This window comes from Hermetia illucens, chromosome 2 (assembly GCF_905115235.1).
Source record: "Hermetia illucens chromosome 2, iHerIll2.2.curated.20191125, whole genome shotgun sequence".
NCBI lineage: Eukaryota > Metazoa > Arthropoda > Insecta > Diptera > Stratiomyidae > Hermetia > Hermetia illucens.
In genome coordinates, this window is record NC_051850.1 from 189264273 (window position 1) to 189277912 (window position 13640).

A 13640-nucleotide genomic window follows, 5' to 3' on the forward strand; every position below is an offset into this window, starting at 1 on the left:
ACAAATGGAAAAGTGCAATTGTTGATCATTTTACTTGAATGCCGGTTATAGCTTGTCAATTTTCTGTCAGTTGAAAAGAACTGTTGTGGTTCCAAGTACCTAGTGAAAAGTACAAAGGAAAATCAATATGCGAGTACAAAATAGGAGAAAATATTTAATGTACTTAGCAATTCTCTGTTGTTTTCGAAGAAAATATAAAAGAGCCAGAAAGTGTCAAGTACATCCGCTAAATATGGAAAGAAGAAAATACGGTGAATATTTCACGTTAATAAACAGATTGGTGCAATACCCCATGAAATTTTTTGAATACTTCTATGAGTATGAGTCGAAGTGCATTTAACCTTCTTCTCCAAAAAATTGATCCATTGATTCGACCATCGGTATTAAATTATAGACGCGACTTCATTTCTTCAAAGGAGAAATTAGTACTTACTCTAAGGTTCGTATGTTAAAGTTCAAATATTCTGTAGTAAAAACAATCAGATTCCTATTTAGATTTTTGGCCACCGGAGCGAGTTTCGCAGACCTTGCTTTTCGTTTCAACATGGGTCGAGCGACTGTTAGAAAGTCCATAATGCAAACCGTAAAAGCTATTAATTGTAAATTGGAGGAAATAGTGATGCCCAAACAAAATTTGTCCAGCTGGATGAAAATATCTGATGAATTTTTACAAAAATGGAATTTCCCAAACTGCCTAGGGGCAGTTGATGGGAAACATATCCGAATGTTCGCTCCAAATAATTCTGGAAGCATGGACTTCAACTACAAAAAATTCTTTTCCAACATACTAATGGCAGTAGTGGATGCATCTTATCAGTTTGTAATGGTTACTATTGGTGCTCATGGCTCCAACGCGGATCCAAGCGTATTTGCTGCATCTAACTTTGGCAAGGCATGGAAGCAGTGCCCCCAACAACTTAAAGTTCCCGCTGATCGTTGCCTACCTGGAACACAAACACCACAACCATTTGTTCTTGTGGGAGATGAGGCATTCGGATTGTCGTATAATTTGCTGACTCCATATTCCGGGAATTGTCTACCAACGAGTGAAAGAATATTTAATTACAGGTATTAATATATAAATTACATAATAATATCAAATTGACCATTTACTTCATCTAGGTTGTCTAGGGCTAGAAGGCTCGTAGAGAGTGCATTCGGAATGTTAGCGCATACATGGATACTATTGAAATCCCTTGAGGTTCAGCCAGCACTGGGGAAACTGATAGTCTTATGTTGTTGCATTTTGCACAACTATATTAAACTTCGTTTTGAGAGAGCCCTGGCCAGCTTTGGTCAACAAGGCGGATTTGCGCTCAATATAATTCGTAGGCATGTCGTGTTTTACGAATTATATCATATAAAGGAGCATTCAACATCTGCGAGCCGCTACGGTCACGCTGCTCCCAGGGCAGAGGTGAGGCAGCGTCTGACGATTTGCCTCTGCCCTGGTAAGAAACCGTAAAGCCGTCGTCGCTTGACTTTTTTTATATTAAACTTAATATGAAAGAATTGAAAAAAAATATACGAGAAGTACAAACTCATGATCCAAGCGCTTACGTTAACCACGAAGCAAGGATGGCCCCACCTGTGTCAACTGCGGTCACAATTAGAAATTCTTTTGCAGAATGGTTCATCAACGAAGGCAATCTACCTTTTCAATACAGCCGTGTATAGAGTTTATGTACGACAATTGGTTTCAACTGTTTCGAATTTATGTATGACATAATAAATAGTACGACTATGTATTGGAATATTGTGTTTTTATTTCAATGAATTTTGTTTTAGACATTGATAAAAAATATCAAAGTTACACCGATGCATAAAAATTACGCATCGGTGTATTTCTTGCGTATAAGTTCCAGGACATGAAATTCGAGTTGGCGGCTCTTCGGGAGGCTATCGATAGTTTCAATAATACTTTCGAAAAAACTTTCTATTGATTTTTTGGTAGTTGTATTTTCGATTACTTGCAGCACTTTTTCGAGTGATTCGTCGAAACTATCTCTCTTTCTTTTGCTATTATTATTTGCAAACAAATTGCCTGGTTGGTGGTATTCGGAGTCACGAGAGTTGTCTTCGCTTTGCAAAATCGTATTAGCGGATAGTTCTGGCGAGTTATTCGAGTAATTCCCACAATCACTAGGGAAGATAAAAAATAAATATTTGATTGAACGAAACAGAAAACCATTTACTCTTCTGGCACACGAATATATGGAATCAAAAACATCATCGCTTTGAAGTGTGGCCATTTTACGGTCTCTGTTGCCCCCGATCCCCTTGGAGTATTGCATAACGAACGATAGTAGCCGCGAAAACTGTCTCGAAGTATATTCCATTTCGATTGACATTCTGAAACTTTTATAAAGTTTTTAAGTGTTTAAATCCAGTTAATAATAATAATCTACCTACCACTTCTATTTAGAATGCTGGAGATGTCCTTCCACGCGTCTTCGCGCTTCGTTTTATTTTTGTAATCTTCTTTGTCTTTTGCATATAAGCATTGACGGCTTTCGACTTCCATTATGAGCATGGTTTCGAATTCAATTTTAATATTTCGGGCCTCTTGTGATCGACGCTTCCTATTTTTCCGATCCATTTCGATATTTTTTTGCCGAAAACGTTTAAGAAAATAACAATCCCGAAAACGCTTTGAGGTTATAAACGATCAGTAAAACTTTCTTGACAGGTACACTATCAGTGGAACGGTTGGAAAAGGAAACATTCAAAAATAATCAGCTGATCAGGAAAATGATTTTCTAATCAAGAAAAAACCAAATTGGATTTATTATATTGTGTGTGATATGTCTGGATTTTTTTTTCGATTGAAATCGTTAGTATAGTTAAATACGCATACTTTAGTTCATATTTGACAAGCTGAAATCTTCAGATTAAATTATAAGCTCCAAACGTAGGGGATCCTACTACAGCCTAACAAAAAATTTTAGGGCAGAAATTCAACCTAGAAATTTTTTATGTAAAAAGACGACAGACAATCTTAAAGAAGATATGTAGCACATTAATGCTGAAGAACACAATATTTTGAAGAGTTATTAAACGCCGTGACGCAATTCTTGTATTATAAATTAGCTGATCCCATAAAAAAGGTGTTTTTTAAAACTAAAGAGCCAAACCTCTACCAACTTTTAAGGAATAATGAAGCATTTTTAGCTATTAGAACTATTGCTTTTAGCTTCTTGGTTCTAGACAACTGTTGAAAATTATTTTTCAAACTTCAAACGTAAAAGGTTTTTAATTATTGGAATTAAATGCGTTTCGTTTTTATCCATTCATAAAATTCTGAATATGGTGAATATAAAATTTGAGGTCAAACTCCAGTCTATTGACAATCGTTTCAGAACGCACTCACTGAATTTGTAAACATTCCCAAGTGTCATAGTTCTTGATTGTTTACCGCAGAAGCCAAGCCGTTGAATTTAATTCCTTAATTTTTAAGAGAAAATTCTATTTAGTTACTAAAATGCGTATCGCAATAGAAGGCTGTGCCCATGGCGAACTGGAGAAAATATATAATACAATTGAATCCATCGAGAAACACGAGAATTACAAGATTGACTTGTTGATATGCTGCGGCGACTTTCAAGCTACTCGAAATTTAGAGGATTTGCAAACGATGGCAGTGCCGAAGAAGTATCAGGATATATGTACATTTTATAAGTATGTGATATTGATCAGTTGTTAGCCAATGGATCGAAAATAATCTTAATATGCTCCGTTTGTAGATATTACAGCGGCGAGAAAATTGCGCCTGTTCTGACCATTTTCATTGGAGGTAACCACGAAGCTTCCAATTATTTGCAGGAGCTACCATACGGCGGCTGGGTTGCTCCAAAGATTTACTATTTAGGCTATGCTGGTGTAGTGCGAGTGAATGGTATACGAATTGCTGGTATATCAGGTGAGTTATCGCGACCTTGGTTGGCCATGGCGGTCCCTCGGAATAGACAAAGTTCCGATTTGCCCATTCGCCCCATTTTTGGTGAACTGGAGAAGACTGAACAAGACCATTTCATATTCTAGGGATATACAAAGGCTATGATTACTACCGCGGTCACCATGAATTTTCCCCGTACGACGAAAGCACTCGCAAAAGTGTATACCACACAAGGCAGCTGGAGGTGTTTCGTTTGAGGCAACTTTCAGACGATATTGATGTATTCATATCGCACGATTGGCCACGCGGGATTCACAACTACGGTAACCACGAGCAGCTTGTTCGCTTCAAGCCTCACTTCAGGGAAGACATTGAGCAGGACCAACTGGGCAGTCCGCCTTTGGGGGAACTTCTGAATTCATTGCAACCCACGTATTGGTTCGCAGCACATTTACATTGCAAGTTTGCAGCGCTTGTGCCCCACGAAGATACCGGAAAAGTTACAAAATTCCTAGCTTTGGACAAATGTCTACCAAAACGGCGTTTTCTTCAAGTATTAGAACTAGAATCCGATTGTCCGGACGATGGTGATTTGGTATTCGAATATGATTTGGAATGGCTGACAATTTTGCACATTACAAATCACTTGGTACACGTGAAAAACAGTTCGAACTACATGCCGGGCCCGAACGGGTCAGGACGCTATAATTTCACCCCCACGGACGAGGAAAAGGAGCATGTAAGGAATAAGTTGGACTGCGATCTGAAAATCCCAGATAATTTCTGTCGCACGGTGGAACCGTACAATATTCAAAAGAACTTGGATGTTTCGATGGATTTTGAGCAGCCGAAGTCACAGATTAATCCGCAAACAATGAGTTTCTGCGACCGATTAGGTATTGATGATCCGCTTAGTCTGGCCATGGTGATGAACGGACATGAGTTGAGTCACTCAAGATCCTTTGATGACAGTTTGAATGATTCCAGCGTTCTGATGGACAGTTCGGAACAGTTGGATTGCAGCGTTAATAGCAGTCAGTGCAGTCCATTGAAGAGAATATCTTTATTATCGATGCTGCCTAAACCTAGAGCGGACGATTCGAATCCCGATGAGTTGGATATCGATGGTGAAAAGCCTGTGAGAACAGAAGTGATCGATAGCTCCGGTAAGGTTGAATCTGGACCCGCGGACGACGAGGAAAGACAGCCGGACATCACTCCGCCAGTAAAGAAGTTCAAAAGGAGAAATCAAAGCATTTATAATGCGGCTGACGAGGATGAATAAGGGAGAATTATTTTATTGTATGGACTTTCATTTTTATGGAAATTGGTAGATCACTTTACGGTTTTCGGCATCTTGAAGAGCCAAATTGGTTTTGTATATAATAATCTGTATCATGGTTTCAAATAAAAGTTTTAAATAGAGAATATGATGCGAGTGTCTCGATCGAATAGTGTTGCTCCGGTTTTGTAATACTCCGTTTTTATCTCTTTGGGGAGCTTCCTCGGTAACGAACAATTCCAGGTCGTTCCGCTTTCTACCGAACGCTGAATAAGTATGCTTCCTCCCGAAAGATGCTAAAGTAAAGCATAATACGCCATCATCGCCTATTTCCGGCTGTTTCAACGTCATCAAGCCTGGACTATTGTTTTTTTTTTTGGTATTGCATGCGTTTTTAGAGCGTCCAAATCATCGATTACCTTGGGTTTAGACTTATCATGAACGCCGCCGAGCGTGGAAGACACTTCACAGACGGAAAAAGGAACCCTGGGAGAACCAACAGATCTGTGAACTCTAAAAGTACAAAGAGCAGACGCACCAGACACTCAAGTTTTACCTCCTCCCACACCTCGAAGCTCGAGATAAAGAGGGAAACCTGATTTCCGACAGAATGCGCATATTAGATCGATGGGTTGAGTATTTTGATGAACTGCTCGACAACCAAAATATCGGCGAGTTGGAGGTCCCGCCGACTGAAGACGGACAAATGCTGCCGCCACCAGGCGTGTGAGAAAATTGCGAGCAATCCATCGGCTTAAAAACCATAAGTCGCCCGGAGGATGGAATTGCAGCCGAATTGGTTAAACATGGAGGCGATCAATTACACCAAGCGGTTCATTACCTGATGCTCAAGGTGTGGGACAGCGAATCAATGCCTGAAACTGGCAACGAGGCATTATCTGTCCCATACATAACAAGCGGATATCACGCAATGCAGCAATTACAGAGGTACCACATTGCACATCTTCGTATGTTCAAATCGGCGCTCACTATCCCCCATTGGAATTTGAGATGGATCTTTTTTGTTCAAACCCCAAAATTGCGCGTAAATTAACTTATGAACTTTCCAACTTTTACTTCCTTAACTCAACTTTAGCTTCAATAAACTAGGATCATGTATTATTTAACTCAACATGATCAAACTTTTAGAAATCCTTAGAATATCCTTGCCGATCTTCTCCCACTTATCTATTTTCTTACCGAATCAGGTTTACCAAATCCGCTTGAAGCATGCATTGTGGAAGAAGTTTCTGGCATCTAAGAATGACGTCAACCTTGCACATTTGCTATGCACTACATTGTGAAACCGATGATTAAAAAAGGGCCCAATAGATATTTTTTTCAAGCGCCGAGGCCACCTTCACTCGCAGGGCTTGAAACCATTTTGGTTCTAATCTCGCTATTTCCGTAACTTCACCCAATCTTTCCTTTCTTCCATCAATTTTGTTGACTCCACTACCGACTCATCACAAGAATTCTGTGACCTACTCTGTTCTTACTTTTCTTCCGTGTTTATTTCTTCGTTCACTGCGCCCTTTACATCTCCAGTAGGTGCGGACTGCTTTGAATCTTCCATCATTGCTCTTCTTAACCCTTCCTTAGTTGAGCTCCTCATTGGAAATCTTATTACTAAAATCGGACCTGGTCCCGATGGGCTTTCTGACCTCTTTCTTGTTGACTATAACAATACATTTCCCTTTTCAACGAAAGTCTCGAAGAAAGCCATTTTCCTCATCTTTGGAAAAGAGGCCCTTATTATTCCTATCCTCAAAAACAAAGACCCTACTATAGCAGTAAACTAACGTTCGATCTCTCTTCTTGCTCCAAGTCAACGAATGGCTGATCACATATTTCGGTCACAGGCACATATCTAACAGGCAGTACCCACACTCAATGGACCGGACTTGTGAATGTATTGGGAAAGCCTATCCGTACACATCTAAGCCCCTCAAAATCTGGCAGTATCTACATGTGGTTGATTGCCTATTATATGTACATCATAGCATCATGATTTCGTGAAACATAGATCTACTACTTCAAACTTTCTGGTTTATATCAGCTTCATGGTTACTCATCCCGTTTCTTCTGTCCTTCCTCTGGTGTTCTTCAAAGTTCTATACTTGGCCACATACTTTATTAATTACCTCCTCTCCATTCTCACCCCCCCCCCCCCTCCGTGTTTGGTTTACACAAACGACTTTAAATCATTTGTCGCCGCTGGACCGTGCTGTTTTGCAGTCAAACGTAGATACTCGGGTCTGTTGGTGCTCGGTTAACAAGCTGACACTCAATGTCAGCAAATGCCGCTGGATGTGATACTCGCTTAAATCTTCCCAACATTCTTTTCCTGCTATCTATCCTCTATTACTACTAACCTACTTTCAAGACTTAGATGTAAGTTTCGATGACAATTCCCACTTCATCGATATCATCAATCGCGCTTTCAAAATGTGTGGTTTTATCCTGCGTTCCTCCTCCGGCTTTACCTTAGCTCACTTGTTAAAAACATCCTTGAATATTGTTAGGTAGTCTCGCCCCCCCCTCCGCAACCATGACTGTCGCCCTCTTGAAGCTATATGACGCAAAATCACCGGGATCCTCTTTTTCAAAAAGAACTTTTCCCGTGTGGACTATCCTTCCCAACTTCGCGCCCTCAATCTCCCTTCCCTGCAAAAACGTCGCATCTTCCTTGATATGTGTACCCGTCTCAAACTCTGTAATTACTTGATGAAGAGCTCTACTAACTTCGATATTATATTTCGCATCGTCTCTCCTAGTGTACGTATTGCAGACATTTTTGAAGTCCCGTTCGCGGAGGTTGAAATCTACTTTCACTCCCCGATCCAGGGAATCTGTCCGTTCTACAACCCTCTACAGTTTGGGTCTTTGGCTCTGGCTTCTTCCTTATTATTATTATTCTGTTAATGGAAAGTCGCACCGCGTCCTTGAAGAACTATTGTGCCCCTTTTACTGGTTATAGTGTACCTATTGATCATAGTATCTCAAGCAGGCTTATAACGTTAGGAACTTTAGTATGTTCCCCACTTCCAAAAGTTTCAGCTATGCATCTGGTATTAAGTGTTCTCCCAGATGTCTAGACCTACTTTGCACAAGTGCCGGACACTGTCCCAGGACGTGCATAGAGGTTTCGTCCTCCTCCTCACAAAACCTGCAGGCAGTGTCCGTAGATATCCCTAGCTTCCCTAGGTGATAGTTCAGCCGACAATGACCAGTGAGAATTCCCACTATGATTCGGAGGTTCTCTTTGGTGAGGTTTAAGCAATCCTTTGTACGCATGGGTTCGTATCCCCCAATAAGCACCCTGAACTGCTCCATCACTGGTAGGCCCGCCCAGTTTAGTTCCCTCAACCGTTCCTCTTCATTTCTTAGAGTCATAGCCATGAAACCGTTTCCGATTTCACAGAAGGGTTCTGGCCCGTGTAAAGGCGTCCCTGCTCCCTTCTTGGCTAGTTTGTCCGCTGCCTCGTTGCCTTCCAACCCAGCATGGCCTGGAACCCAAAGTATCCAGACCTTGTTGGACGGGCCGAGTGTATTCAGTCTCTCAAGGCATTCCCATACCAGTTTAGAGTTCACCTGGTTGGATCTAAGTGCCTTGATCGCTGCTTGGCTATCGGTGAGAATAGCTATGTTCTGCCCCCTGTAGTTCCTTTGCAGATTAAAGGAGGCACATTTGTCTATGGCGTATATTTCCGCCTGGAATATGCTAGTGTACCTTGCCCATTGGCTCAAAGTACATTTTCCTTGCACCAATGACACCAGCACCCGCTCCCTCTGCTGTGAGGGATCCGTCAATGTACCAAGTAATCAGTTGCTGGTTTAAGCCGTATGTCACAGCCACGCTCTCCCAGTTTGCCTTGTTACTCCAACGTGTTTCAAACTTCTTATCGAAGTGAAACCTCGTTGTCATGTTATCTCTGGTATCAGTAATTCGGGATACCACCTAGAAAGAATATCAATCTTCCTTCGATTTAGGCAGTTCCCCGCCTCACTCATACTAAAGCCCTCTTGAATATTGATCTCCTTGTCTGCATCTGTATGTGCAGATGGAGAGGGGTTAATCCCAGAAGGACCTCCAGGGATGCCGTTGGGCATGTCCTCATTGCCAGACTGATACACACGCAAGCCAGCCTTTGGAGCTTATGTAATTCCCTGGCTTGTGTGCTGAGTTGTGTTCTTTCTGCCCAGATTACCGCTCCATAGGTAATCATTGGCCTTACTATTGCAGTATATATCCAAAGTAGTATCTTCGGGCTGCAACCCCATTTTTTTCCTGCTATGGATCTGCAGGTCATTAGAGCCCTCGTGGCTTTCCGACATGTGTCTTCCAGAGTAATTTTTGGTCTAGCGATATTCCCAAATATTTGACCTCTGTTTCCCGTTTCACCTCCATATCATGTAATGTAATGGCTCTCAGGTAATCAAGCTTGCGCCTCCTAGTGTATGGTACTATGGTGGTTTTGGCTGGGTTGATCCGCAGTCCCACCTTCCTGCACCAGGCACTAGTAACCCTTAGTCCAGTTTGAATTCTACCACATAGGGTATCTTCATATTTGCCCCTACAGATTAAAACAATGTCGTCCGCGTAACCCTGGACTTGTATTTTAGTATTTGTTAACACGTTCAGGAGTTCATCCACAACCATACTCCACATCAGCGGCGATAGTACCCCACCCTGTGGACAGCCTTGAGTGGTGTCCATGATAATAGAATTTGTACCTGTCGGTACCTCTATTTGTCTGCTTTCAAGCATTTTGCCCATCCAGAATGCCAGGGTGTTTCCCACTCCTTTGCGGCTAAGGGCATCTTGTATCTCTGTGTGCGACGTGTTGTCGAATGCTCCTTCGATATCCAAAAACGCGCACAGTGCAATTTCTTTTGTTTCTATGGCATCCCGTAGTACCTCTGTCAGCTGATACAGAGCAGTGTCAGTTGACCGACCTGCCTGGTAAGCGTGCTGACAGTGATGTAGGGGATTACGCTCTAGAACGTTAGTTCTAATATAGTTGTCTATGACCTTCTTCATCCTTTTGAGTGCGAACGATGTTAGGCAAATTGGTCTGAAAGATTTAGGGTGAAAAGGATCCTTTTTACCCGCTTGCGGAATAAAGACCACTTTTGCTCGTCTCCATGCCCTTGGTATGTATCCCAGTGCTATGCTCCCCCTTGCCACCCTCAGAAGAGACTCTAAGATAATTCCTAGGCCTCTCTGGATAAGTGCTGGGAAAATGCCATCTACTCCGGGAGATTTCAGTGGTTTAAAAGTTCCCACTGCCCATCTTAGCCTAGCTTCTGAGCATGCCTCTTTTGCTAGTTTCCAGCTCTCCTTTCTTCCCCTTTTATTCGTTGTTGGGGTGTCAGGCAGAATGTTGTCGCCTGCCACCGTGGGGTAGGACCCCGGGAAATGAGTCCTGAAAAGGAGGTGTACCCTGTCCTCCTTATTCTCGGTAAATGTCCCATCTTGCTTTTTCAAGCAGACAGAGGATATTCCTCCGTCTTTGGCTACAGCTTTGTACAGCCTGGTTGCTTCTGTGATCTGTTCGATCTCTTCACAGAATTCCCTGAAGCTGTTCCGTTTCGCTTCCCTGATCGTGTTGCTATACGCAGTCAGTGCATTTTTATACCTCTGCCAGTCCCCGGTTTGTTTTGCCCGGTTAAAGAGTTTTCGTGCCTCTGTTCTCATTCTGACTAGGTTCTTGTTCCACCATGGTACATCCCTTGATGGCTTGACTGTCTTAGCCGGACAGCTGGCCTCATATGCGTCAATGACGATTATGTTGAGGTTTTCCATCACCGTTTCTTCTTCCTTAGTTTTAAGTTAAGTTTATTGGAGCCATATATATTATAAGAACATTATTCCTGTTGTATTGACGTTCCTGTTTGTATTTTTATCTCAATGCTCGAATCGAAAAATGAAAAGTTTAAAATCATTCACCGTGGTTAACGCCTGCTTGGAATCGAATCTCGCTCAAACATTGACGAAAAAAAATGATGGACTAGTTTCAAGCGAAATAAGGAGGGAGGGGGGAGGACTGTTAGGCATGATATAAAAAAAAGAAACCGCGTCCTTCGAAAGATTCAATATATGAATGTTTTATAAAAAGAATAGTCTCCTGCATTGATGAACTATTGCTCTAAATTGCAATGGATTGTTATGCAAATTTCCCCTATTTTTACAACTGGGTTTCCCCGATTTACTTTGTCTATTTCGGTAGCGCAAATACATTGCCGAAAGAGACCAAGCTTGAATATAGATAAAACCCAAACTATTTGATTGATCTAAATAGGATCCATAAATTTCTGATAATTTTTGTTTTGTTTCAATAACAAATGCTGATATTTAAATTCCAACAAAGCGAACCCTTGAAAATTTCGCCGTAATGAAATTTGAGATGTGTGCGATGGAATTTTGTTCGCTGCTGGCCATGCCGGTGACTTCTGATAGTTCTCTCTCGTTTGAATTTGTTGACAGTTCAAGTTACCGTGCGCCAACCCAAGCGGAATTAAACAATAAATCGCAATAAATTTGATGAAATATATTAATTTATAATTTATTATCGATAAATCTAACGTAAAAAGTGTCTGGATGGTTCATGTGGCCGTTGATGACTTCTCTGAAGTCAATGGGGTTTCCTCTGGCTTATAGTGATGGTGCGAACTGCAGATCGTTTGGTGGATACTTTTTGAATGTTCTGTTTCTAAAATAATATATTTGGTGGACTTCTTAGCTGCCGCTTAAATTGCTATCGACGTCCGCCTCCTATCTACCTAGTTCGAAGTGTTCTTGTTCGGGTCTCACCATGGGCTGGTTCCTGGAGGAGGTTTCAGGCGAGCAAAGGGTGAACCTCGTCGAAGGAGTCACGTCCGTGGGGCGCACTCCCCGGTGCACTTTGCGTTTGGATTCCAGCTACTGCTCCAGGTCGCATTGCAACATCATTGTGGACTCGGCGGGCAATGTCGAAATTGTTGATTTCGTAAGTTTGTTTACATTACAATCGATTACAGAGTGTGTATATTTCGAGTGGATACTATACAAATGATAACGCGATACAAAAATCCATTTATCTAAACAAAAAACAAAAGAAGAAACTTTCAGCCATTGCCATCTCCCTTTTATTAATAATCTAAATTCGCCATATTTTCAATAAGTTTCATCATCATCAACGGCACAACAATCGGTATCCGGTCTAGGCCTGCCTTAATAAGGAACTCCAGACATCCCGGTTTTACGCCGAGGTCCACTAATTCGATATCCCTAAAAGCTATCTGGCGTCCTGACCCACGCCATCGCTCCATCTTAGGCAGGGTCTGCCTCGTCTTCTTTTTCTACCATAGATGTTGCCCTTATAGACTTTCCGGGTGGGATCATCCTCATCCATACGGATTAAGTGACCCGCCCACCGTAACCTATTGAGTCGGATTTTATCCACAACCGGACGGTCATGGTAGCGCTCATTGATTTCGTCATTATGTAGGCTACGGAATCGTCCATCCGCATGTAGGGGGCCAAAAATTCTTCGGAGGATTCTTCTCTCGAACGCGGCCAACAGTTCGCAATTTTTCTTGCTAAGAACCCAAGTTTCCGAGGAATACATGAGGACTGGCAAGATCATAGTCTTGTACAGTAAGAGCTTTGACCCTATGGTGAGACGTTTCGAGCGGAACAGTTTTTTTAAGCTGAAATAGGCTCTGTTGGCTGACAACAACCGTGCGCGGGTTTCATCATCGTAGCTGGTATCGGTTGTGATTTTCGACCCTAGATAGGAGAAATTTTTAATGGTCTCAAAGTTGTATTCTCCTATCCTTATTCTTCCCGTTTGACCAGTGCGTTTGATGTTGTTGGTTGGTTCGTCTTCGGTCCTGACGTTGCCACCATATATTTTGTCTTGCCTTCATTGATGTGCAGCCCAAGATCACGCGCCGATATCCGCCTGCTCGATCTGGATGAAGGCAGTTTGTACGTCTCGGGTGGTTCTTCCCATGATGTCGATATCGTCAGCATAGGCCAGTAGTTGGGTGGTCTTAAAGAGGATCGTACCTCTTGCATTGCAGGAACTGGGTATAGACCATAAAACCGTTTGGAACCATTTGCAGAAGATTGGATTCCAAAAAAAGCTGAATGTTTGGGTGCCACACGAGTTGACGCAAAAAAATCTCTTGGACCTAATCAACGCCTGCGATGCACTGCTGAACCAGAACGAATTCGACCCATTTTTGAAGCGGATGGTGATTGGTGATGAAAAGTGGATCACGTACGACAACCTCAAGCGAAAAAGGTCGTGATCGAAGCGCGGCGAGCGGGCCCAAACCATTGCTAAGCCCGGATTGACGGCCAGGAAGGTTTTGCTGTGTGTTTGGTGATATTGGGAGGGAATCATCCACTATGTGCTGCTCAACTATGACCAGACCCTCAATTCGGTCCTCTACTGTGAGCAACTCGACCAT

The 13640-nt window shown here is 42.2% G+C and overlaps 3 protein-coding genes across 3 annotated transcripts in view; all 3 read left to right on the forward strand.

Annotated features, from left to right (window-relative positions):
* The first annotated feature begins 330 nt into the window (after positions 1–330).
* On the forward strand, positions 331–1728 carry LOC119649370 (protein ALP1-like). The gene is made up of 4 exons (XM_038051487.1): positions 331–439; positions 496–1068; positions 1123–1258; positions 1492–1728. Exons 2-4 carry the CDS (start codon positions 545–547, stop codon positions 1675–1677), a joined length of 846 nt encoding a protein of 281 aa, XP_037907415.1. The 5' UTR covers positions 331–439; positions 496–544; the 3' UTR covers positions 1678–1728.
* Positions 1729–3275: 1547 nt separating this feature from the next.
* Positions 3276–5323, forward strand: LOC119650095 (lariat debranching enzyme). Its single transcript, XM_038052613.1, has 3 exons — positions 3276–3678; positions 3744–3919; positions 4042–5323. The coding sequence occupies exons 1-3, from the start codon at positions 3482–3484 to the stop codon at positions 5178–5180; spliced, it is 1512 nt and encodes a 503-aa protein (XP_037908541.1). The 5' UTR covers positions 3276–3481; the 3' UTR covers positions 5181–5323.
* A 6344-nt stretch (positions 5324–11667) lies between these two features.
* Positions 11668–13640, forward strand: part of LOC119649229 — a 29801-nt gene continuing 27828 nt past the window's right edge. The window contains exons 1-2 of the mRNA XM_038051288.1: positions 11668–11867; positions 11924–12169. Of these exons, the coding sequence (XP_037907216.1) occupies positions 11844–11867; positions 11924–12169 (270 nt within the window). The 5' untranslated portion in view covers positions 11668–11843. The remainder of the gene's footprint in view (positions 11868–11923; positions 12170–13640) is intronic.